The 23557-nt window shown below is 44.3% G+C and overlaps 1 protein-coding gene and 1 long non-coding RNA gene across 34 annotated transcripts in view; one reads left to right on the top strand and one right to left on the bottom strand.

Moving 5' to 3' along the window:
• COL26A1 (collagen type XXVI alpha 1 chain) overlaps positions 1 to 21181 on the top strand; it is a 162966-nt gene extending 141785 nt beyond the window's left edge. For 10 of the 27 annotated variants that reach the window (XM_065037137.1, XM_065037138.1, XM_065037115.1 and 7 more), the window contains 7 exons: positions 4408 to 4500; positions 5907 to 5968; positions 8314 to 8376; positions 12033 to 12077; positions 13400 to 13444; positions 14285 to 14369; positions 17638 to 21181. In XM_065037137.1, coding sequence (XP_064893209.1) covers positions 4408 to 4500; positions 5907 to 5968; positions 8314 to 8376; positions 12033 to 12077; positions 13400 to 13444; positions 14285 to 14369; positions 17638 to 17810 — 566 coding nt within the window. In that variant the 3' untranslated portion in view covers positions 17811 to 21181. The remainder of the gene's footprint in view (positions 1 to 4407; positions 4501 to 5906; positions 5969 to 8313; positions 8377 to 12032; positions 12078 to 13399; positions 13445 to 14284; positions 14370 to 17637) is intronic. The other 17 variants (XM_065037118.1, XM_065037125.1, XM_065037116.1 and 14 more) reach the window with 3 other exon arrangements.
• The window catches only part of LOC135575911 (uncharacterized), an 86395-nt gene continuing 63666 nt past the window's right edge, over positions 829 to 23557 (bottom strand). For 3 of the 7 annotated variants that reach the window (XR_010467357.1, XR_010467359.1, XR_010467363.1), the window contains one exon: positions 829 to 9439. This is a non-coding gene — a long non-coding RNA (uncharacterized LOC135575911). Of the gene's footprint in view, positions 9440 to 22055; positions 22148 to 23557 lie in introns of all 7 variants that reach the window. The other 4 variants (XR_010467358.1, XR_010467362.1, XR_010467360.1 and 1 more) reach the window with 3 other exon arrangements.

The following is a 23557-nucleotide window of genomic DNA, read 5'->3' as shown; positions in this document are numbered from 1 at the left end:
AGTGATAAAGCAGAGCTCAGCTGTACCGACACTTGCCTTGTGAACTCCTGGAGCCCCAGGTCTCTTGTCTCCACTGCCCAGACTTCAGCGGTGCCTCTTTCCCAGCTCTTCTGCTCACGTCCAGCTCCAGAGCTCCGCTGTATTAGTTACAGCCAGCGATTAGTACGTCTCCCTGTGTCTGACGGGTTTCTAGAGCTCTCCTTTCCCTTCCGCCCACTCTGCTCTCCAGACTCCTTTTCCCAAAAGTGAACAGATGTATTTTTAATTTGGGAGGAATTTTAACAGCTTGATTTCATATTCAGTTACTTAGAGCGTATGGGTAGGATGGAATTAATTGTGGTTCGATACTAAGATTTTCACAAAATGTAGCTTGAGCTGCTGCATTCCCGAGCCTTATAACAAGAAAGTTTTGCATTGCAGTCACCTCGGTGCCTTACAGGATCACGCCACATGGTGCCATTCTGCATTCAGCCTTTTATTCTAACAGATCCTTAAGGATGGTTTGGGTGCTGCTGCCACCCCCTCCCTCCAACCACCCTTTAAATTAAACTCTTTCTTGCAGAGAGTGGCTAAATTAAAAAGTGTATAAAGGCACTGATAACATGGACTTTCCAGCTGATGTGTGAGAAGGGTGAACTCTGTGTTGTCCCCAGATGGGAAATGGGCACATGAGTGGATCAATGTCTGTATTAACTGGGCCAATACTGGGCAGCAACAGGGTCCCACAGGGACTTGAGGACCGTGGGTAAATGGTGACTGTCACATCCCTGTACTTCTCTTCCGTATCTCTGGTGGATTTCTTGGTTTGCAGAAGGAGTAGCCCAAAACTTTATGACAATTTTTCTTGTTTATTTTTTCTTTAATACAAGTCTCACTGCAAGTGTAACTTATCTCTGCAGTCGTGATAAAATTACAGTAATATCAAGACCATTTGCTTACAAAACTTGCCATTTTGCTTATGTGTTGGCTGAGTTTTCCTCCCACAGGTTGGTGGAAAGCTGATCCTCTACAACCAATAAAATGTAGCCTTGTAAATTCTGGGTAGATTTTATTTTAATTTATTTTTTTATTTTATTTTGAATGGAGCACATCTGAAAACTATAAACACAAGATTCCAGCTGCTGACAGCAGAGGGAAGCATATTCCTGGTAGTGGACACATGCACCCACAGAGATGTGAGAAAGCTGTATCGGGTTATTATAGTACAGTGTTTGGTTCCGCCTGAACATGGTTAATGCCTGTGCCTTCATTAATCGCAGCAAGTTCCTGTTGGCAATGTTTATCAGCAGGCAGAAGCCAAAAATGGGGAGACAAATATTTTCTCACAGTTTCACTGTGCCGTGGTGAAGAAATTGGTCCCAGTTGTCCCCAACCAGATCAGGTAGCAGAAAGAAATTAAGACAGGATTACTTCATTTCCATCCTGTCTCTACAAATCAAGCCTATAATGGGGGAATTTATCCCTTAGAAACATTAGGTGGAGGCCAGAAGCTAAACTGCCATACCCCACTGCTGAGGCTGCAGCTCCCAGCATCACTTGCTTTCCCTGCCGCTTCCGAATGAGCGCATCAGGTACGTGGCCTGGAGTCCGCTCGGTCCTCTTTCTCCTGCTAAGACAATTCTTAGGGAAAAGGGAAAAAAAAACCCGCAATTTTCACTCTGTTGAGGGCTGTGTTTTCTTACATCTCAAAGATTTCAATTTGCAAAGGACACGAGACAACATTAACCAATCTTGCAGGGAGAGCGAGGGGAAACCGAGGCACAGCGGGCTTGCCTGCCTGCCCAGCACATCGCTGGTGAAAAAGAGAGGAGAGCAGAGATTTGTGAAGTGACTCCCTGTGCCTGCTGCCACGCGTAGGCTTCCTGGGGAGGGGACAACACAGCAGAGGAAGGGAACAGCATTTAATTTAGAAAACTGTACTGATTGCGTTCAAAGCTGTTGGTGCCTGTGCCACTCTGGCTTGGCCAGTTTCACTGCCTCGTTCAGGGCATTTCTGTCCTGTTTCGGGTTTCCCCTTTGCAGGATCTTTGTGTTCTCTTCCAGAGAATGTAAGTGCTCGTATCTGCCCAGGTCAGACTGGTTGAATTCTTCTTCTTGGCTTGGCCGGGAGTTGGCAAACTCCCAAAGCAAATTGTTGTCTGCTTTCTTTGGTATATCCAGAAGCACTGAAACAAAATCCAGCCCTTGAGCCCAGCAAAGCCTGGATCAGTGCAGGAGGTGGCTGAGAAGGGGAGATTCCTGCTACCATTTGTTGCTATTTTGTGGCTGCTCTAACACCCTCCAGCTGCAGTGAGCCCTGAATGTCCCCCTGCTGCTAAAGAGAAGGGGGTTTAAAAGGAGATCCCAGTTCTTTTTGCTGCTTTATGGGAATATAGAGAGAATTCCTGGCCAGGCAGCTGAGGAGCCACTCCAGATGTGCACGTCCACACTCGGGGCTGCGGGGTCAAACCCGAGCTGCTGAGCAAAGGGCTGCTGAGCAGAGCTCTCTTCTGTGCCACAATTATGGAACCACCTTTCATCAATAACTTTGAATCAAATGTCAGGATAGGTGTATTTGTGGGAGTAGCTCTGTCATCATAATAATGCAACATTTAGCTGGAATGTTTTGTAACCCAGATCTTTATCCCTGGCTTACCTCCAGCAGTAATTAAATCCTGGTTGTTTGCAGCACATCATCTCCCCCTCTCAGTGGAAGTGCATTTGATTTTGTTGACCGCTTGTTCTTTAAAAACAAAAGACTCTGCAATTGTTAATGCCTTCACTGCTGTTTGATGCTCATTTCCCAATTTCATCTTGCTCCCAAGCTGTAATGGATTTTGACGTGGTCAAATAAAACTCACATTAATTGGATTACACACTTCACTTGGGTACCTTTCCTTCTGAACACGAAAACAGTCTCAGTTTTGTTTCAGGGCTGTAAAGAAGGGAAGATGGATGGAGTTAGAAACAATACCCAAAAAAAAAACCTGTTTGCATTCAGGTTTTAGGCACGAAATTCGGTTCTCTGAGGATCTGTGTTAGATCCTGTGCTGTTCTGCTGCCAGGAGGGCATTGCAGAGATGAACTGTCATCCTTGGCAGTTGAAGAGGTTTCACAGTTTTCCCTAGGAACTGCTTTCAAATAACTACCTTGAAAGTCGTCTTTATCACTGCCAACAGTCCAGAAGTTGAGAAGGTTTCATAATGTGTCTGTTGACATTTCTGGAGATTTCACTTTATGTCCGTTGGGCTGGACTCTGCAGAGTAAGCAAACATCCTTCTGACCTTCCTGGTGTCCCTTGATATTTGCATCAATATAGCAGTGAGACATTTGCTGTCTCTTACACCTACAAAGGGTTCTCCTGAATTTTACTGTGGTGAGTTAGGAAACATGAGTAAGTTTGAGGTCATGGGCAGGAGGAGATGGACATTATTCCTGCATGGTGGCCTCCAGCTATGGAAAATAGAGGGTTTACCATCACAGTGACCAGGAGACAACATCTTTATCCAGTTCAAATTCAACAGGAAATACGCTGTTGGTCCTGCTGTTGGTCAGCAGATTGCAAATCTTAGCAATATCTGGGCATGGGGGTTCCCTTCCTTGCTTTTTGACCTTGGTGTCTTGGTCAGTTGTGGAACTTTGTCCCCTAGGTTTCCACACCTGTCAGACAGTGTTGTGGGATGCTCAGATGAAAGATGCTGCCACACAGGTACCACCCCAGGCTACCAGTATGCTACAGTACAGGTCCATAGGGAATGGGGTTGTTGAATATGGTTTAGGAATTGCAGAAAATAATAATGTTTGCTTTTATATATCTAGTTCTGTTTTTTCCAGTCAGTCACCAGCTAAAGCGGTAAGCCTCTTGGTTCGAGGGAAGAGGGGGGCGCCTACAAGCTGCTGATATTTATTCCTAACAAAAGAGGACTGAGAAAGATGTGCAAAAGCACAGAATTCCTCCAGTTCCTCCTGATGCCTTTTCCCTCCCTGCTCTGCTCCCATTTCCATCCGTTTCCCAGAACTTAATGGACCTGCCCAAGCTGACCAGAACACCTAATATAATCCTAAATGGCAAAAGTGTCTTGGGGATGGCGAATTTTGGGTCAGTTATTGCTGTACAGTACAGAGCTACTCTTAACTGCTTGGACATTCGAAGAGAGGAGTATATAGGTGTGCAGGAATGCAATTTTTTTGACAGAAAGGCTGACTTTTCTGAGGTTGTCAGAGGAGGGATGAGCAGCTCTGCAGGTCTGGGGGATGCAGCCTGTGTCCTTACAGAGCAAAGGGAGATCGCTCCAAGATCTGAAATTTTGCATCCTGAAGCACTGTGTGCCCTTGGCCAGCAAAAGGCACTGAAGGGTTTTGGAGAGAAGTCCTGGCACTGGGAAGCCGTTGCTGCAGGGACACTGACTGCTCTGCTCTGTCACACAGATGGGGAACCCCAGCTGGCCTCCACCGTCATAGACACCATCATGGCTGGGCTGCCAGGACCTCGGGGAGCCCCAGGACCCGTTGGGCCACCAGGTAATAAACTCAGTAGAGCTGCAAACCTGTAACGATGGGGAAGAAGAGCAAAAGAAACTCCTGATGGAGGCTGGAGTCTGTGGGAGGCCTGCAGGAAAAGCAGGGGGTCCTCATGGGAAGGTGGGTCCAGGAGTGGGAAGGGTGGCAAGACGTAACCAGGTTTCTTACCTGTTGACAGTGGCAGATCGTTTTACCTTTGGCAGGACATATCTTGAGAAGGGTGTAATTAAAAACTGTCTTTAAGAATGGGTTGTCCAGTGAAGTCGTTTGGGAGAGTGCTGTCACTGTGGAGCTCCACTGAGCAGGATCTGGCCACCTGCTCTGTGATGTGTCTACAGACTTCGGAGCTGCTTTGAGCTATTCCAGATTTTCACCAGTATGCCTGAAATCAGAATCTGGGATGAAAATTCAGTGGTAATTCTTCTTTTTCTCTGTGCTGATGGGTGGTTTAAATGATAGTATTCCTGCAAACATCAGCACTTCCCTGTATGATGCATATTTAGAAGTGAACTCCCATTAGTTGCAGAAAAGGCTTTCCTTTCATTATGAGGGCCTTTCATTTATCCTTCAATCCCTTTATTCTTTGACTTAAGTATTTGTGTGGTGTGTTAATGATTGAGGCTGATTCAGCTGCACTTTGTGTATAAGGCCCACATTGTTTCATCTCAAGGGTTGCGACAACTAAAGCAGAGAGGAGTATTGCTAAGTTCAGACTAAGCAAATATTCTGTCTCACATTTGCAGGTATAGTTTAACAGCTACTGTTATGATAGAATTGTTTTTCCAAAAGGAACGAATCTGTTAAGTGACTGTGTAGAAGAAGTTGACCTGTTTAGACAGTGTTTGACTTGTCCTGGAAGCAGGCGCTTCTGTGGTACAGACTTAAAAATGATTTATTGCTACTGGAGCGAGCAAAGAACACGAGACTTTGCTTTCCACAGTCTCACACTGGCTACATCTCCTTCATGTCCATCGTCAGCTTTCTGACAACACAAGGCAGACCGTAGGCCTGTGGGCTTCCCTTGCCAATCGCAAGACTCTGTTTCAGAAACAGCAACTAATCTCACTCTGATGTAGCTGTTTCCTGGATCTAGCTGGAGCTTTTTCAAAGCAGTCATTTTAAGCAAATGCAGCATGTTACTGACATCCTTCCTGCTTATTTTCACCTTTTTTTCCTCCCAGAGCCCTAGCATCTTTCCTAGGGCATAGGGATATATTATATCAGGATGTGGGTATCAGGTAATCCAGTATGTGATGAAGCATTTATACTGCAGTCCTGTGATCGATGAACAGCTCTTACCTATTGAGAGATTAAGCAGAACAATGAAAGGAAGTACAGATGTTTGGAATTTAGGGTCTTTCCTTCTGAATCTCCTTAAAATTGTCTCAAATGATGATTCCCACCAGGGCCACCAGGTGCATCAGGACCCAGAGGGCCACCAGGACCCATCGGAGCCCCTGGATCACAAGTAAGGCGCTTTGGGGCAGGGCAAGGCCTTGGGTGCGAAACGTCTTCTCTTTGCACTAGGAGGGAGAGTACTTTATAAGTCTTGGATCTGATGTTTTGTTCTCCATGAAATTCCATGATTTTAATAGCTTATTTTCATTCTGAGTTGCATTAAGAGGTTGGAATGGTTGTGCTTTCTGGATTTTCCTTGATCATAACAACACATCTTGCTGTTGCTGTGTCGAAACATTTCACTTTTGGCCTGCGTTGATGCAAAGGATCTGACATGAGCTTTACTAACACGGTGATAGAAAAATACTGTGTTTCCTGAGGAGCACATAAAAAGATCAAAAATGCATCAATGGGAATTCCCCAATTCACCAAAGTGAGTTTGTTAAGCCTCCTTGTTCAGAAATAGCACTTTCTATTCAAGAAAAATATCACAAATTCCCATCATTTTGATTATGTATCAATGCAAAAATTGTGGACAGGGGAGATAATGGAGTGTGATAAACTCACTTAGATGAATTTATGGTAGAAGAAAGGTAAAGTACTCACATAGATGGAAAAAGCTGGTTAAATGGAAAGAAGCGAAGTAATGATGAATAATGAACTACTGCCAAACTACTCAAAATTGTGGTTGGCTGATACAAAGGGACTCCAGTTTTGGGATGAATATTACTTAATGTGGAGGTAAACCAGTAACATCAGATATTTCAAAGGAATCTGACATGACTAAAGAGATAAAAGCGACTGAAGAGCAAGAGAGAGAAAGGTTAAGTAGTTTAGCAGAGGGATGTAACTTAGAACCCGATAGGAGGTTTGGAATTGCTGGGCATTAGAGAAAGGAGATTTTTGCTATGTGTTTATTAATCACTTTGAAGAAGCAATGGACAGCTGGTTAGTGAAAGTTTGCCAGTGTAGCAGAATAATTTCAATTAGTGAATGCTCTGGAGAACGATGAGGAATACCAGATAGATATGAACACAGTGGGAAATCTGGCAGCAAAATGGCAGATGCAGTTTAACATGATTAAATATAAGGTAATTCACAATTCATAAGTAGGTTCTGTAGTAGAGTCTGGCTTTTTCACATGCAGCACACGTTATAAATCTTTTATTGTTTACAACAGATTTGTGGAATTCAGTGTTCTTGAATGTCATTGTTGAGAGCTGTCAAGAGCAAAGGATGCTTATGGACACTTAAGCTTTGTTCATGCTGCCTGTTGGACTTAGGGCCAAGTCTAGTTTGTTCCCCACCTCATCTGACAGCCCCAGTCACCTCCTAAACCAGGCCTGAGTTTCTGAATCTTTTGTGGGCACAGGGGAGATGTGGCTGAACTGGAGGCCAGATCATTGTGCACCTTGGCGCTGAGCTGGGGGGGCTGCAGGCAGGGAGCAGCATGTTAATGGCGAGCATCACTGCCTCCCAGCGGGAACTGCGAGAGTTTTCCTCCTCTAGACCCTTCGAAAACTTCTATCCAGTCTTGTTGGGCCACTTAACTAGATGTTGAGGCTCCTCACAGCTGTGCCTAGAAAGCCCAAGTCTCTGGGTGCTGAGAGGTGGGGGTTTCTGGGCAGGTTGGAGCAGTGGCCTCATGTGCTGCAGCCTCCAAGGCGATGTGCAAGTCGCTTGAGGTGGAAAAAAGCGTCTTGCACGTGGTCGTGGGGAGCTGACATGGCACATATAAACAAACAATATTGTTCTCTCACTGTCTCTGGTTTATATTATAGCTGTGGCTTCACTGGGTGGATAAGTTAGGAATTTGGATTGATTTCTGCAAAGCTGTTCAATTAGTAGAAATCTGAAGACTACGTCCTTCTTATCCGTTGGTGACTGGTTTATAGATTTATTCAACCCAGGGAGCAAAATTGTTAGTAGAGATTGGGCTTAATTTGAAAATTGTTTATTAGGGTGAGTGAATAGCTTCAAAATAATTTCCACTGCACAATCCAATTAATTTTCAGGTATGTATGCTTACTCATGCCACCCACTGAGGCAATTATGAAGAGGGGGAAAGCAGTGGGGATTTTTAAGCTAACCATACTATCTGTGTATTAATTTATTCTTGGTAACTGAGAACAAGAACTATCCTCTCATACTGGTCCCTTAAAAATGTTAGAGCAGTAGTCTGCAGTGTCTTAAAAGACCCCAAAAGACCCAAATACACAGAAACTATAGGGCTCGGGATGTTTGCAAACAGAGTTTCCATTGTTGTTCCTTGAAGGTAGAAGAGAATCCATCCCAGTTGCTTAATGGGTGTACGAGGTTTTCAGGAGCTAAGGATCATTGGGAATTGTATTCACTTCACCTACACAAAGGAGGCACAGTGGAAATTAATTCCTTCTTGTTCTGCATCTCTTCTAGGGCTTACCGGGCTCTCCAGGACAACCCGGGCCAAAAGGCTCCAAAGGAGACCGAGGAGAGCGAGTAAGGTTTTACACACATGAAGAGATTCCCAGAGTGATGTCTCAGAAATTCCATACCGCATAGGTCTTTCCAATTCTGTAGGACTACAACCATTAATAATTTTAAATGTAGAGTTTCTAGGTCTTCTGCAAGAACCAAGATGACGGTTTACTGTAAAGGGTTGAATTGCTTGCAAAGTCTGTTGTTCCTAAAGAGATTCAGATAGCAAATATGTGGTATATAAAGGCTGGTGGAGAACAACTTTCTTGCACCAACCAAAGCTCTTTAGCTGGAGTACTTTGAGTGGTCTCACTGAACTCTTTCTTATTTGGTAGTAAAGCAGTAAAAGCTCATTGGGCTTTTCCTGAACCAAACCTATTCCCCAGGTCAAAAGATCTTCTTGATGTTATTATTTGGAAAATTGAAAATATGTTCATAATATGTTTATGTGAAATCATGTTCTTAATTTATGTGCTATACCTCAGTCCTTGATTGGGTTGTCAAGTGCTAATAACTAAGCATAGAAAGAAGTACTGTTTGAATGTTACTTCCAAGCTGGTGAAGTTTAGGAAATACCAGAGAAAAATCAAACAAGGACATAAATCTGTCAGATTCCCAGACCAGAATCCAAGCACTGGGAAGGGCTTCAAAGTGGCATTTGGGCCTTCAGCTGCTTCTGTTCAGCACACTCTCCAAAAGTCCACTGTCTTTGAACTCTCCTGTGAGAGACACTAGGGGCACAAAGTCATTTGAGAACGTGGTACGTGGTGGAGGATCATTCAGCAATTAGACCCTAGCGTGGAGCAGAGTCGAAGGAAGAAAGGTAAGGAAAAAAGTATTGGATGGTACCTCTAAAATGATGGACGTCTGCAGTGGTGGCTGCATTGACAGCACCTTGTCCCGCAGCTGCAGGAAATGAGTTTCCTTTTCTGCCAAGTGCCACTTTCACGGTCACAAAGATGGAGGTGAGCACGGAGATCACCACCTGTCCATGAGTGGCTGGAGATGACGTGCTTCCCCCATGCGGTTGCATCTCCTCTTCTTCGCTTCTGCTCACTCTTCTAATCCATAAGACAGCGGATGTCTGAAACACCAAGACAGACAAAGACAAATTAGTTAACTCCAATTTGATGACTTCTCAAATTAATGAAATAACCAGTGACTGACTGATGCTGCGTTCCTCTGTCCAGCCTGTGTGCAAGGAGAGCAAGTCCAGGTGGCTGGTGCCATCCCCTCCTGAGGCACCTCGTGCCAAGGAGCAGGGATATCTGGGGATGGAGCACGTGCTTTTAAAATGCTCCGGTTTATTTTAGTATCTTTGCACGTTGTGTAGGGTGCTTGGCCCCTGTTCTTTTGTAAGAAATGACTTTCAGCTCCCTGAAAGACAGCGGCCATTTGAAGTGACTGTTAAGATTATTTTTTAGTAAGTTTCCTTGTGCAGTTCAGCCACTTTGGGAGTGTATTTGTTTTACTGATAAATTAGAGACTGATACATTTCTGGGACTAGAATTTAAGATTCTGATAGAGAGCAAAACCTTAACTGATAAGATTCAGCGCAGGTTACCAACTACAGCTCATAGCCATTACATGTTTATTTTCATTAAAAAAACAAACAAGGCATGGTTTGTGGCAAAGTATCAAGTTTCCATCCAGGAAACTGATAAGAGCTCTTCCTTAATGATTCATTTAACATTTTCCATTAGTTTGTGGTTGACCATATTGCTAACACTAGACTTATTTTGAAACAAAAGCTTTGTTGCACTGTGTCCATTCAGTACAGACAAATCCTTTGGATTTGATTTTGTTCCCTCCTTGTTAGCTATGCAGAATTGCAACTCTGCATCTAGGTTTGGAACAAATGAGATTTTAAAATATCAGAATGTCTCGCTAAATAGAAAAATTCTATTTTCTGTCCTTCCTGCATTAGCATGGAAAGCGAAACCAATTGCTTTTTCTGGCAGAATTTCTGTAGGATGTTCTGTGTGCTTTTTGTCTTTTGCGAGTGTGGATTTGAGTGCTGGTTTTGACAACCACACGCTGCAATTTTGGGTTTGGTGGATACAAATTAGAGCTGGCCTTACACAGAGCGGAGGAGCTGTGCAGCTACAAAGACAAGCGGAGTGGGGTTTACAATGTCTATTGAGATTCGAGAAGATGTTATTAGACATTCTTCCTGCCTCATCTCAGAAAGAAGAGATGTAGAGGTGACCTGCGGCAGTCTGAGCCGCCCCTGGCTGGCACATCTGTACGTGTCCCGTTCACCAGCATCTTTTTCTTACGCAGCACCGGGGAGGGACACACCACATCATGTGCCGGCAGCAGTCAGAGGTGCTGGGAGAAAAGATATTTCTAACACCCAGCCTAAATATCTTTTGATCCCCTTTAAGCTGGTAACATCCTTTCCTGTCCCCCCTGGACACAGAGAACAGCCTGCTTATGTATTTTTAGTGCGTTGTTTTGTCTCCTCTCTGTGATTTGCCGCTTGCCTGTGCTTTTTCACAGGCTTCGCTCCCTCCAGTGCAGAATCCAAGTATTTGCCTTTGAAGATGCTCAGAGAACCTCACAAATTGGGTTTTCTTCTCAGCGCTCGTCGTGTCGATACGGGCCTTTGTCTGGTGCTCGCGAGCCCCCTCAGCTCTCTGTTCTTACTTGTGTTTTGTAGATGCCCAAGGCCCATTGGTTTTATACAAAGCAGCAGTTTGATGGACACAAAAACAAAGCACCTGGCAAAAAACCACAAAGCTTTCTGGCAAATAATACAAAAAGCTGCCGCCAGCTAGGTAGTTTTGTTGGGGAAAAAAAAGGATGGGTTTGTTTCTGTGTGTGTCTAGGGGAGAAGAGCAAGGTTAAATATGTGGTTCTTTCATCAATGGGTTTCTGAAGATGCTTTTAAATTTTGCCACCTCCCCCCAAGCTCCTGCTTTTTCTTTAAATAATCTATGTCTGGTCTCCCAGTCAGGGATTGTGCCCAGCCCCAGCGTGCTCCAGGGTGGGAAACCAGCCCTGTGCAGGAAAAGAGGGGGAAAAAATGCTCGGTTCCATGGTGTTTCATTCTGCCCCAAACCAACACATAGCATTTCAAAATGTTTCTGTTTAAAAATAAAAAACAAACACCACTGAGAACAAGGTGAAAATTAGCACTGCAGGAAAAACAAACCAACCAAAATATTGTAGGTGTGTTTTGATCAGTAGCTGTTGGGGTTAACACGGGGATGTGTGTGGAGCAGGAGGCAGATTAAATCAGTGCTCTGTGGGAGTCCTGGGCTCCGTGTGCTGTCTGGGGCACCATCAGCCCATCAGTTTTACTAGAGAGAAGAATGTGGCATCTTTGTAAGAAACAAATCTCCAGCCAAATTCCTTCCTGGCATAATGTAACTGACTGCTGTAAAGTTCAAAAAATTGTTAATCGTCTTACTGAGAGGGTACTGAGCTGAGCAGCTCTGTATCAAACCAAACTTCTCCAAAGTGTGATGGGATTTGGAGCTGAGACTTGACAGAAAACCATGACCCCCTTTTGCTGTCTCTAAGTGATAATGTCAAAGGAGAGGAATTTTTTCATATTATCCCAAGTGTAAGGTTTTTCATTAAGCCATCTTAATTCCACTAGTAAAAATTACACTATGTTCTTGTCAAATGGAAAAAACATCTCCTAATGACACTTACTTTATTTCCAACAGGGGCAAGCAGGTCTGACTGGAGAGAGGGGCATTAAGGGATTTCCTGTAAGTGATGCACTTGCGGGGGTGTGCAAGACTCAGCTGGGTTTGGTGCGCCCCTGGCACCGTAAATACCACCGAGTTGGACTGCAGGGCAACTGTCTCCAGCTCAGACATTTGTGCAACAGGCAACCTCATCCTAACGCATTCCTCTGCGGATGAAACGTTGTCCTCCTGCATGTTGAGCGCAGTGCCGAAATGCCGCAATCAGGAAGGCAGTGCGTCCGTAGAGCTGTGCTTTGCTGGCAGGTCCCCTCCAGCCAAACCTAGGCAGCCAGAGCCCCCTCCCTCCCCTCTGAGGTTCCTGGCACGGCCAAACAACCCAAAGTACATCAGCTGCTCTCAGCTCCCTCTTTGCACCTCGGTCTGCCAAGCTGAGCTGGAAGCCCTTGAGTGAGATTAAGAGATGTCTCCAAATGATTTCTTGGCAATACCTGAACAGATGCACACAGGAGATGTCTGCACTGGCACACATGTCCAGAGTGCAAACAAACTGGTGGAGATGAAGGTTGGCTCAAAGTCAGCTAGTGGAGCAAGCTGGGCTTTTGTGACTGGCAGCATCCAGAGAGGTCACAGGTCCTCTGGGAGGTTTCTCTTCTCTCTTCCTTAGTTATACCTCATCATTTCATACAGTTCACCCAACCTTTTCTTCAGTCCTTCCTCCCATAACTACTCCTGCTTTGCAAGTATCTCAGGGATGTCCAACAAGCTGGAGGAGCACAGGCGTTTCCACGCTATTTCATTCACCAGTTTGTTAACCTTATGTTTTAGTTTGTGGTTTAATGTCTCCGTGTCATCTGTTCTTTGGGAAACGCATGAACTTCTGGTTGGGGGGAACACCAGACCGACGTTCACAGCACACAGGGATCTTTGTTCAAGAAAAGCTTAATGAGCATCTTCAGAGGCAGAAAGTGATGTGACTAATTAATGAAAGCGGAATGGAAGATTTTCTGTTCTACATCAAAGATGAACACGTGCATGTTTGGGGGGGACGGGGAGCAGTATTTTTATCTCAGTGTTTTAGCCTGAAGCATTGCTCATGGAGAGCTTCATGAGATCTATATAATCTTGTTGCTGGCCCAGGCCATAGCAGCCAGTCCCTCCTGCAGCTGGGCCGCTCCTGGCCAAGTCCATCAGTGTTAGAAATGGTGATGAGCTCCCGGGAAGTTGATGGGGAACGGGACAGAGCTCACGAGAGCACTTTGGCCAGTTTGTTTTCTACTGGTGAAACGCTTCTGCCTTTATATTGTTCCTTTGGAGGGAAGGGATGCAAGTGATCCTGGACAGAGCCAGTCACGTGAAAACGAATTTCTCTTTCTTTGTTTTAGGGTGAACCAGGCAAGAAGGGTGAGGAAGGTGACAAAGGCGCTGATGTAAGCACATTGTTTTACTTCCTTTTTTGTCTCTTTACTGTGCTTCAATCATATTCCCTGTGGCAGGCTGTTTTATGGAGGGTGAAGGTCCTGTCCACAGTTAAAAGTGCAGAGCAAGCGATGACATGAACCTTGGATATGAACTTAACACATGCTAGAAATCCTGGTCTTTGAGGCTTCCTTGCCCTCGCTGTCAGCTGCCCTTCTCTCCATGCTCTCTGAACACCTCTGCAGTCCCCAGTGGTTGTTGTACCACACAGATCTGCTACAGGGTAGGGAATTACCCCCACACTGTCCCTCCCAAACACTCAGGAACAGACTCCCAGAAGAGATCAAACTACATGTGTAGATAGAGTTGGACCTCTCACACCTCTACTCGCCCAGTTAATAAGGGAGCAAGAAGAAGGTGGCAGCCACGTGTCCCAGCTTCCTGGTGTAACAGCAAAGACAAAGCCCAGGTAACTCACTGATGGACAGACTAAATATCAGCGAAGAGTAAAACCTGTCCTCCAGGTAGCTCAGCATAACTTGAGCTGTACAGGATAAAGGTTTGGCAGGAACATACACCCTGGGTTTGGCCCACTGCAGAAGCAGGAACCAAACTGAAAAGCTTGGCTTTGGGTCAGAGGCTCTGCAAACACAGGATACAACTGAGGAGCTTTTTTTTGATCAGAGTCTTCTCCTGCATTCCTACTTAACTCTTGCAGTTTATCTCACCTTTTACATCTTTTCTTTTGTAAACATTCACACTGCATAGTTTGGCATTATGGAAGCAACATTATGAACACGAAGCCTATTCTGCAACATATACTAATGTTAGTTTTCTTTTCCCGCTTGCAGGGGGAAGGTGTTCAGCAACTTCGAGAAGCTCTGAAGATTTTAGCTGAGAGGGTACTAATTCTTGAGCACATGATAGGAATTCATGGTAAGTGTCGCTAAGGTTTTCTTTTCTAGACAAGTGGGGGGCTCTGTTCAGGCAGCTACTTGATGGTTAAACATCCTCCCAGTCTCCTAAACTCTCTGTCTAGTATCTATTTAAGCCAGGTTTTCAAAACTAAAAGGATGCTTAGAACTGTTGAGAACCTAGACCTTCCACCAACTGCAGTGCTTTCTCTGGCTTTACAGTAGCAGGTGAAGTGACCCCCACAATAATTTTTATTACAATCAAAAAGCCAAGTCACGAGCAGCAGCTCAAGCCATGTGGCACAGATCATCTACCAGCTTCCCAGGGAGCTGCTTGTTCAAGTCTTTAGGCCAGACCATTTAATCCTGTTAATAGTGTCTTCCAAGTGACTTTAACACCACTGAGGCCCTTGCCCTGTGTAGCATTATATTTTACAGAGAAAGCCCAAACAGTGTTACCATGCTACCCTGAAAACCAGTGATTCCTGAATGTCTTGTGATTATAACTTACACAAAACCTATTTTCACAATCAGATTTAAAGAAAGTCTCACATGTTCTTCATTCAGTTAGATTTTAAGTTTTCTGTTGAGGCTGTTTGCTCTCGACCACTGCTACAGGTATGTGGTATCAACCCTCAATGAGTGTTTTCTTCCCTTAACCAGAGTATGGGCTCATGCGATTGTCACAGATCAGGCTTCTTGAGTCTCAATTGAGTCTCAATTCTCTCACAGCTGCCAAAAGTTGCTGTGCCAATTTCTCCCCTTTCAGAAACATGGTAGAGGCAAAATGTTGTTTGGATCTAAGTCTGTTCCTTGGTACTGAGTCCCACAGCACTTTTCTTTCTTATGCTGTCCCTGACACACGGAACCTCATTCCTGGCCTTGCTCGTAAATCAAGCTGCTCACACCTTCCTTCAGATCGACAGTCACTTTTATCATGAAATGGCCTTTGGGTATTGATTTAGCCTATTAAAATGTTTAATAGCTAAAATGTCTGGCAGTTCCTAGGCAAGTGACTTTAAGCACATCTCTTGCTGTGCAGTAAAGCAGCCTGTGATTCGAGAGCCCACAGGCCCCTTCTGGGGACAGCACGGTGCTAAAATGAAAATGCTGTTGGCACGTCAGAGCCAGAGCAGTGTCAGTGCAAGTGCTGTGTCCTATGGCTGAGCTGGCTGGGGTGTCTGCGCTGCTCTTCAGTGGCCACATGTCCTTTAGAGGCCCAAAGCCCTATTTCCATGAGCAATAGGCAGCAGCAGCTTAAGCTTTTTGGGAAATCTTGAATCACAAACTCGTGATTTAACCACAGTCACCCTGACCTTACCTCTGCATTAATTCTACTTTGCTTCATATTTTCATTGGATTTTTATAGACCGAGGGCAGGAGGAGATGCTTTTATCTCTGTTCTGAGATGGTGGAGATACAAGGCAGATGCCCACTGGGTTACAGGCTGCACTCCATGCCCAGCCACGGTGTTCCCGGGTACGAGGAGGGGAACCCAGTCCATAGCACAGCACAGTGTGTTTACAGGACCCAGGGCCCGGCTGTCCATTGTTTTTAACTTTTTACCTTCATTTATACTGGTAAAAAGCAAACAAACCAGCTCTTCAGGAAGCCTGTATAGATGCCAGGGCTTGGACTGGGGGATACCTGCAGTTTTGCGCCTGCAGAGCTGCCTAGTTTACCTATTTTTAACATTGTTTGGTAATACAGCAGCAACAAGATATGTGTGGTTCTTATTTTGAAACTGTCATTTTGGCAAACCATTTATACTGACAGAAACATATTTTCTGTTACTGCTTGAGATGGAGGTAAGTTATTTATACCCATGTGTACTTCTATACCAGTGTAGCTGCATCAGCAAAAATGGATGTTTCTTAATAGTACAGTGTAGTTAAGCTATATTTAAACAGCTATATTGTGTGACTTTAAATAGTTCTTTTTTATCTAATGACTATAGACTATTATATTTTTACTCTGTGCTTTTGAGGTAGTTCAATTCTACAACATAAGATATACTGTTTAGAAAGAGAACTTTGAAAGTAAAGCATTTTTTCTTTGTGCAATTATATTCATCCCTGTATGCGTATATGGTTAAAAAACCCCCCATAAAATAAGAAAGCAGAATCTTCTTAAGCAGCCCAGACCTCCCTGCACTGAAAGGCATCACACAGGTTTAGATCACCCAGCACCAACTCTCTGGTCGTGTTCCCACCGTAGGTGTTAAGGATTTGACCGCAGGTTCCTGGGCAGCCTGACTCAGCCCAGCTTTAAAGCCCCACGCAGAAATGCCAATCCCATGCTCTCATTTTCCCAAGAAACTTCATAATCAGTGTGGTTTCCAAACCCACAGCCACCCAAGCAACAAGGCAAAACATACCAGCAAACAAACCCCTTCTCTGCAACGGGAGGCTGGTTTGAGATTCTCTGGCCCAGCAGGACACACGAAAGCCCAAACTCTGTCAGCACAAACCCTCCGGCAGCCAAACACACTTGAAACAGAAACGCTGCCTCATGGGATCAGACCAAGGCTGGGTGTCTGGCTTGTGAGGTTGGGCTCTTGGCAGGGAAACGTGCAAAATGTCCAGCTTCGAAGGCAAAAGGAAGAAGAAATTGGGGCGTTAGAAATGATGAGGCAGCACTAAGTTATCAGCATCTGTGGCTGACTGCTGGGAAAATAGAAGAGTGGCCGTAGCCAAATGAATATTTAGCTTCGTAGGGCAGGAGACTGCAGGAGGAGGAGGTGTGCGTCACCATGAGACACGCTGGGAGAATGGACAACTCATATTTATTCCCAGCTTTATTGCTAGTTTGTCTGTAGCCTAAGGTGGATCAGTCCTTTTGTTCAATCTTTTCAGTGTCTCCTTTACAAGGAGTGGTATTTAATGGTATTTAAACCCTCAGGAGAATCACCTCCCAGTGACCACTTGGCCTCAGCCTTCGATAACAGGAATCTGTGGGCAATGCTGAGTAGCAGCTGTAGCCCAAGCAAGTTTATAATCAATAAATGAAGAGCGCTTTATAAATTGAATCATGAATGGGAACAAGGCCTGTTGGGCCATGTGCAGTAAGAGTATCTACCCCAAAGAGTTTAGATAGAGCAGAGGGAAGAGACCTAATACAGCAGTAGTGTGATGGCAGCAGACATGTAGCTCCACAGTTTCTTGGTGGATGGAAAGACAGCAGGAGGGCCAACAGCTCTTCCAGAAGAGGTATCGTTCAGAGGGCCCACGTGCTCTGTCCTTAGCGTCCCCTGTTAAATAGCGCTCTCCCGTGACTTTCTCTCCTTACAGACTCTTTGTCTTCCATTGAGCCAGGCTCTGGACAAGACGTGATCCCGGGCTCCCCTCTGCGAAGCAGCATCAAGATCAAGCGTGGAGGACCCCAGCAGCCGCAGGCCTACCAGATCCTCTCTTCACTGCTGGATGACGGTGAAGCCAAAAGAAGAAGCAATCGGATGAAGTAGGAGCATCTGTGTGTTCTCCCTGCCTGTTCACCAGTTAAAGATACAGTATCCCAGTGCTTAATTGCAGAGCGCAAATGAAGTGGGAGTAGGTAGGAGGCTGGAGTGTTGGCAACTGGGTTTCCTCACCTGGCCAATTCTACGCCCTAATTGCAGGGAACGTCTTATCCATAGCTCAGAGAGGGTCTTATGAACATTTTATCTTGATTTTGTTGGCTTGCCTTTGGAATACCGGATGGCAGGTATCCTCAGAAGCTGTCTACAGCAATGACACCTCCTGACTGTGTCTCAAGAGTTTAGTCCTCCCCTTGTTTACTCACCACCCTTGAAGGTTACTCAGTTAAAGCACTGCTTAACTGGCTGAGACAATCAATCCCACCTAGACTCAAAGCCAAGCCTTAGCCTTGTCCATTGGCATAGTTGGTGGCATCTGCTTTTGTTTCATGTGGTAGTGTCTTGCTGACTTCCAGGTGAAGATACCACCTCAATAGGCCAGGATTTTAGGCAAAGAACCAATAGTAAAATTCAAAGAACATTTATAACTCTTACTCTGAAAATTCAGGTTAGTCTCTGGTCTTTAGCATCAAAATCTTGGCTTTTCATGTTGCTAATTGCATGTGAGTGGCATTATTTCTATTTGTGGTTGGCTTAGCAAGGACTTCTGATGCAAATGATCATGGCATCATTGATTTGCTATCTATCTTTGGTTAGATTAGACTGTTTCTGTGAAAAAATATAGCGCTGTTTGTACAAGATATGATGGAATTGTGCAAGAATTTTCCCATATTGTGTTCAGCTTGTGCATACATACAAGATAATTAATTAAAGTAGTAGCAATAACTATTCACAGAAAAGGATATTTTGCAATAGCTTCTTAATCCTACATCAATAAGGAAAAATGTTTTCATGCTGTTCCTTTTTTACCTTGTCAGTGAATCCTTGTCGTGTGAATCTGGAGACAGTGTAGTAGCAAACCACAGCCTGAGGAATTAGTCTTGTCAAGAGCTTATCTTGCACTGGGAGTTAAATACAAAGTCATTTTACTTTTTGCAATAACTTGGTATTTTGGGGGAAGTCCCAGCTCCAGGGTTAAGAAGTTGAACCCGCCCTTCAGTGACAAATGAATCACTGCACGGGCTGCGCAAACCAAATCAGACAAGTTGATGTCATTCATGAAGACAGGGATTTTGTTAGAAAGGGTGAGACTAATCGACAGAACTGAAGGTACTATTTTATTTTTATCTTTTATTTTTATTTCAAATTTAGTGCAGAACAAAAGTTTCCGTTTGTCACCTTATGGCAGAAGTCAAGCAATCTGGCCACATTCTGTCTGGTTCCTAGTGCAAGATACAGCCATGTGAAAAGAGCAAACTGTACATTAAGAAAGTGTCCTCATGGCAGTTTCAGGAACTAAACTAAACTAAAGCAATGTTTAAAAAGGGAAATGGCAAAATTTAGTTTCACTGGGTTGAATCTGGGGACAAGGGAGTACAACAGTCTCCCGTCCGTGACATTTTGCAGCCTTCACACTGAACTGAAAGAGGCATTCTTCTTTCTCCAAGTTTGTCTCCCTGAACTCAAAGCTATCGCATTAGCACTGTGAGCGTTCGCGTCAAGTCTTCACATTGGCTAGGATTTTGTATTTTAAATTATTTAAAATGGATTACTGGCAAGACAAAAAGGTTTGGGTTACAACCATTTTAATTATTGACTTTTCCATATTTCTGTATGAGCTATGTAATTTTTTTCTCCCCACGCTTCTTGCTTTATTTAGCTCCATCTCTCTCTTATGCGGTACTGTATCTTGAATTTGGGGGACAGTTGTGTTATACCAAATGGACTTTCTCAGCTGGGGTTTCATTCCTCTCTACTTACACAAGGGCTGGACCACAGTGTTGTGCAGTCCCAGTTTAATTATGTTTTAAAGGTGAACACAGCCTCACATGCTGACATTTATGATATTCATGACTAAGCAAACCACTCCAACCACATTTTCCATCTTGGGCAGGATACTAAGATTCATTTTAGCCAGGGCATATAATGCATCTTGCCGCATCTATGTAACTTAGAGAGGGGATCTATTCTGAATGCGTGCTCATTTAGAAGTATATTTTAATTGAAATGTTTAGTGCTTTATCTTACATGCGTACTGTGCAATACCATAGTGTGTTCTTTCCTCTTCATTTTCCTAAGACTTTTTTTGAAATTCTTTATGTTCTTTGAGCTCCGATGTGTTTTTGACTTGGATTGGTTCTGGTAGTACTAACACATTTTCCGTGCCTTGAGCGAACCAGAAGCAGCACATTGCACAACCAAAAAATCTTTGCTGTTCGTGCACCCTGATGTTCACCAGCAATCTGGTACTCCTGGGAGGCGGAAAATGCTTCTCTCCAGAGTATCTAATTTGCACTTATTGTATAGAATTGACAGCAACCCAGGGAAACGGGAATAAGGTAGAGTGAAGAGCCCTCACCTGCTCCCACCAAACTTCACAGTAATTTTGCCATCAACTTTCACAGGAACAGGCTCTAGAGATCAGACCCAGGTCTCCGTCCAGCACGGACGGTGCTGCTGTCAGTGGAGCAGAGTGTACGGCTTACGAGCAGCTCCCAGAGAGTTTGGGGTTCACTCCCCATCTCTGCAATGAACTATTTCAATACAGGAACCTGACCACTGCGACAAAGGCTTCTAAAAGACAATCAGCTTCTGGAATTACTGTTCGATACAATTGATGGGAAATCCATTCTCCACATTTACAGCCTCTGTCTTATTCGAGATTACATTCCATGTTGGCGTTTGGTGGTATAGGGGTTTAAACTACTCAGTTTCTGTGATTGCATTGAAACCAGGAAACTCAAAGGTGCTATAATTGTCCACAAAGCACATTTCCATCCACAGAAAGAAATGTTAACTTTTTCACTAGTTATTTTACACAGCATTTTTTTATTTATATCAGTGTGTTTCCTATGTGTGCAAATGGTCTCAGCTTCTCTCATTGTAATAAGCTTTACAACCATTTGGTCTTTTATAGGGCAGCCGTACACAGTATCTTGCAATCATGTATAATTTCTTAACATAGAGCAAGAATAAATCTCATCTGACACGATGAATTCATTTATGGCAGGCTCTAATGTTTGTTGTGAACACAACCTGTTTGTTCCACCTCTTGCATGGTTTACTTATCTGTTTTCATATTGCTATGTTATTGTTCAAAATATCTATTTCTCTTTATTTGCTATGGGTTTTGTTACTGTATATGGAATGTTTTGTATTCAGCATTTTCTTACAGAGCAGAGTGGGAACAGTATTCAAGAACCCACAAATACCAAAGACCTTTCATGTAATGCACTGAGAAATAAACATACTGTAAATGAGTTTGATGTCGGGTGTCCTGCATTTACACAGTCCAGAGCAAGTTGAAGCAACTGCATCCTGAAATTAGGGCATCTGTTTTTCTTTCCTGCCATCTCAGCTTTCTCTGACCATATGTTTGCAGGTCTCTTAAAAAAACCAAGACCCTGCTTCTGGTCATCATCTGTGGGGGGAAGAGGCAAAAAGGCCTTCGTTAACTAGAGCCAAATCTCACATTCTCCTCACCCATAATGGGACTGACTCTTCTGCAGCTATTGCAGGACAGCTTCGGCAAGCACCTCTGCCCTCCGGGAGGGTTTGAGATGTGTCTCTAGGATGCACTTGGTCACTACTCTGCATTCCCAGCCACACTAACCAAAGATGAGGCAGGTCCAATTCCTGCAGCAGCCTAAGTGAGTGTCCAAGCAGTGTCAGCTTTGAACATCTTGCTTGGCACTGCAGAGTGAGGCATTACCTGGCTGCAGCAGACTGTGCTGCAGGAGCTGTGCCTTGGTACCAGGACAGGGCACACAGCTCAGCTGGGCGACTGCGTGACAGGGAAACAAGCCAGAGGGAATTCTGCAGTGCCTCAGAGCGTAAATTAAATCTCTTGTTATTTGCCTCACCTGCTCCTAAGTTCCTTATAGCTGAAGGAAATCGAGTTAGCTGATCTGAGATGGCAATGGCCACTCCTGCAATCCCCTGGTACCTCTTGGGTATCTGCCTCCTCCAGACACTTCTGCTTTTGCTGAATTTGCCTCTGGCTTATGGAGACCCCCCCAGAGTCATCACCTCATGTTACAATTCACACTGTTAGCAGAGGATGTGGTTAGGGACCTATATTTTCTTTTTTAACTTTCCTACGATAGAAAGGACTAACCATTTAGATGCAGTTACCTGTTTGCAAAGGGAGGCTTTACTCTGTGCGAGCCTTGGCTGCTTTTGTCAGAGATGTGGCGGGTCTGGTTCCTGAACTTGTTTTTTATATCCTACAAAAACAAGAGATATGTAAATCACAGCTAATTTTTTTCCTCCACTGATCCGATTACACAGCAGATATGCAGATACCGATAGCGTAGCAAAGGTGAAGTCTTGTAAACACTGGGAAACGTCCGCAGTGTCACGGCCTCTGCTTTATACGGTTCTTTGCATCACTGACAAGGACATACTCAAGGTTACTGGATGCCAAACATTCCCATGCAGCCCTTCTATGGGTCTCTCAGGGTGTATTTATCTTGGGTTTTGTGTCCTAACACCTCCAACTCTGATAGATTTATCCTTGCAAAAAGTCCTCTGAGGGAAGGCAGTTCTGTTAATCACTACTGTACAGATTGGGAGTTGCTGGATAAAAGGCTAAATTAATTTCTCGGGATGTTTGTGGCTGCACTGGTCTGCCAAGCACCAAATTAGCATCAGGCCCATGTTGGTCTCTGGGCCATTATGGCCACTGATTGTAATCACAGCTGGGGAAACGGCACTTTTCCAACGCTTAACACAGCACAAGAAAAATCAATGGTAGAACTGAAGAGATTGAACTTCTAGCAGGAGCTGATTTTAAAGAAAATATATATATATATATTTATATACACAAACACAATGAACAGTTGCTCTTCCAATACACTTTGTTAACTCATCATTAACCACATGCTCAGCAGCAAGTAGCTATACAGCTTATTATTTAAAGACAAACAAACATTAACGCTATAGTAAGAGCAGCTCTGACAATATTGTTGCATACATTCACGCAGTCGGAATTGCTCGCCACATTTCAACCTGTTGGATGTGACCGGGGGAGGGTTACCAGGAGCGATCCCCACCCCACCACAGCCTGGCTCAGCATCCGGAACCCGCACTCACAGCCTGGGGATGGGGAAAGCAGTGGTCCTGATAGGGGAACAATCTAATCCTGGCTTCCCAAGCAACACTATGGCCAGAAAAGCAACTACTACACTGTACACAGACAAAGTAAGCAGGGAGATTGCATTACCCTATTTACCATTGCTACCTGTCTTAGAAGAGTGTGTCTACAGATCACGAAAAATGGTGACAAGTTGGTTCAAAGACAGATTGGAAAAAATCTGACTACTACATACTTCAGGAAATAATTTTCTTGGCATCAAAGAGAGACTGCGAGCTGATCAGGCCTGACTTGGTCATCTCTGAGACTCTTCATGAGAGAGGCACAGAGAAACAGCTGTGCCAGAAGCCAAGCCTTCCCTCCCCTCACCCCAATCTTCAGAAAGGATCGAGCAACCTTGGACAAAGCCAATCCCATTATTCTTATCCAAATGGCAAATTTAAGGGCACACATTCATTACAGCACAGCAAGGAAAAGGTGTATTAGCCACTGTCTGGTGGATTAAACAGGAGCTGGAGATGCCCCCTGATCATGGGTACCA

This window comes from Columba livia, chromosome 20, assembly GCF_036013475.1.
Source record: "Columba livia isolate bColLiv1 breed racing homer chromosome 20, bColLiv1.pat.W.v2, whole genome shotgun sequence".
In the NCBI taxonomy this organism is placed as follows: Eukaryota; Metazoa; Chordata; class Aves; order Columbiformes; family Columbidae; genus Columba; species Columba livia.
The sequence above is the reverse complement of the archived record's forward strand: the minus strand, read 5'-3'. Positions and strand labels throughout refer to the sequence as shown.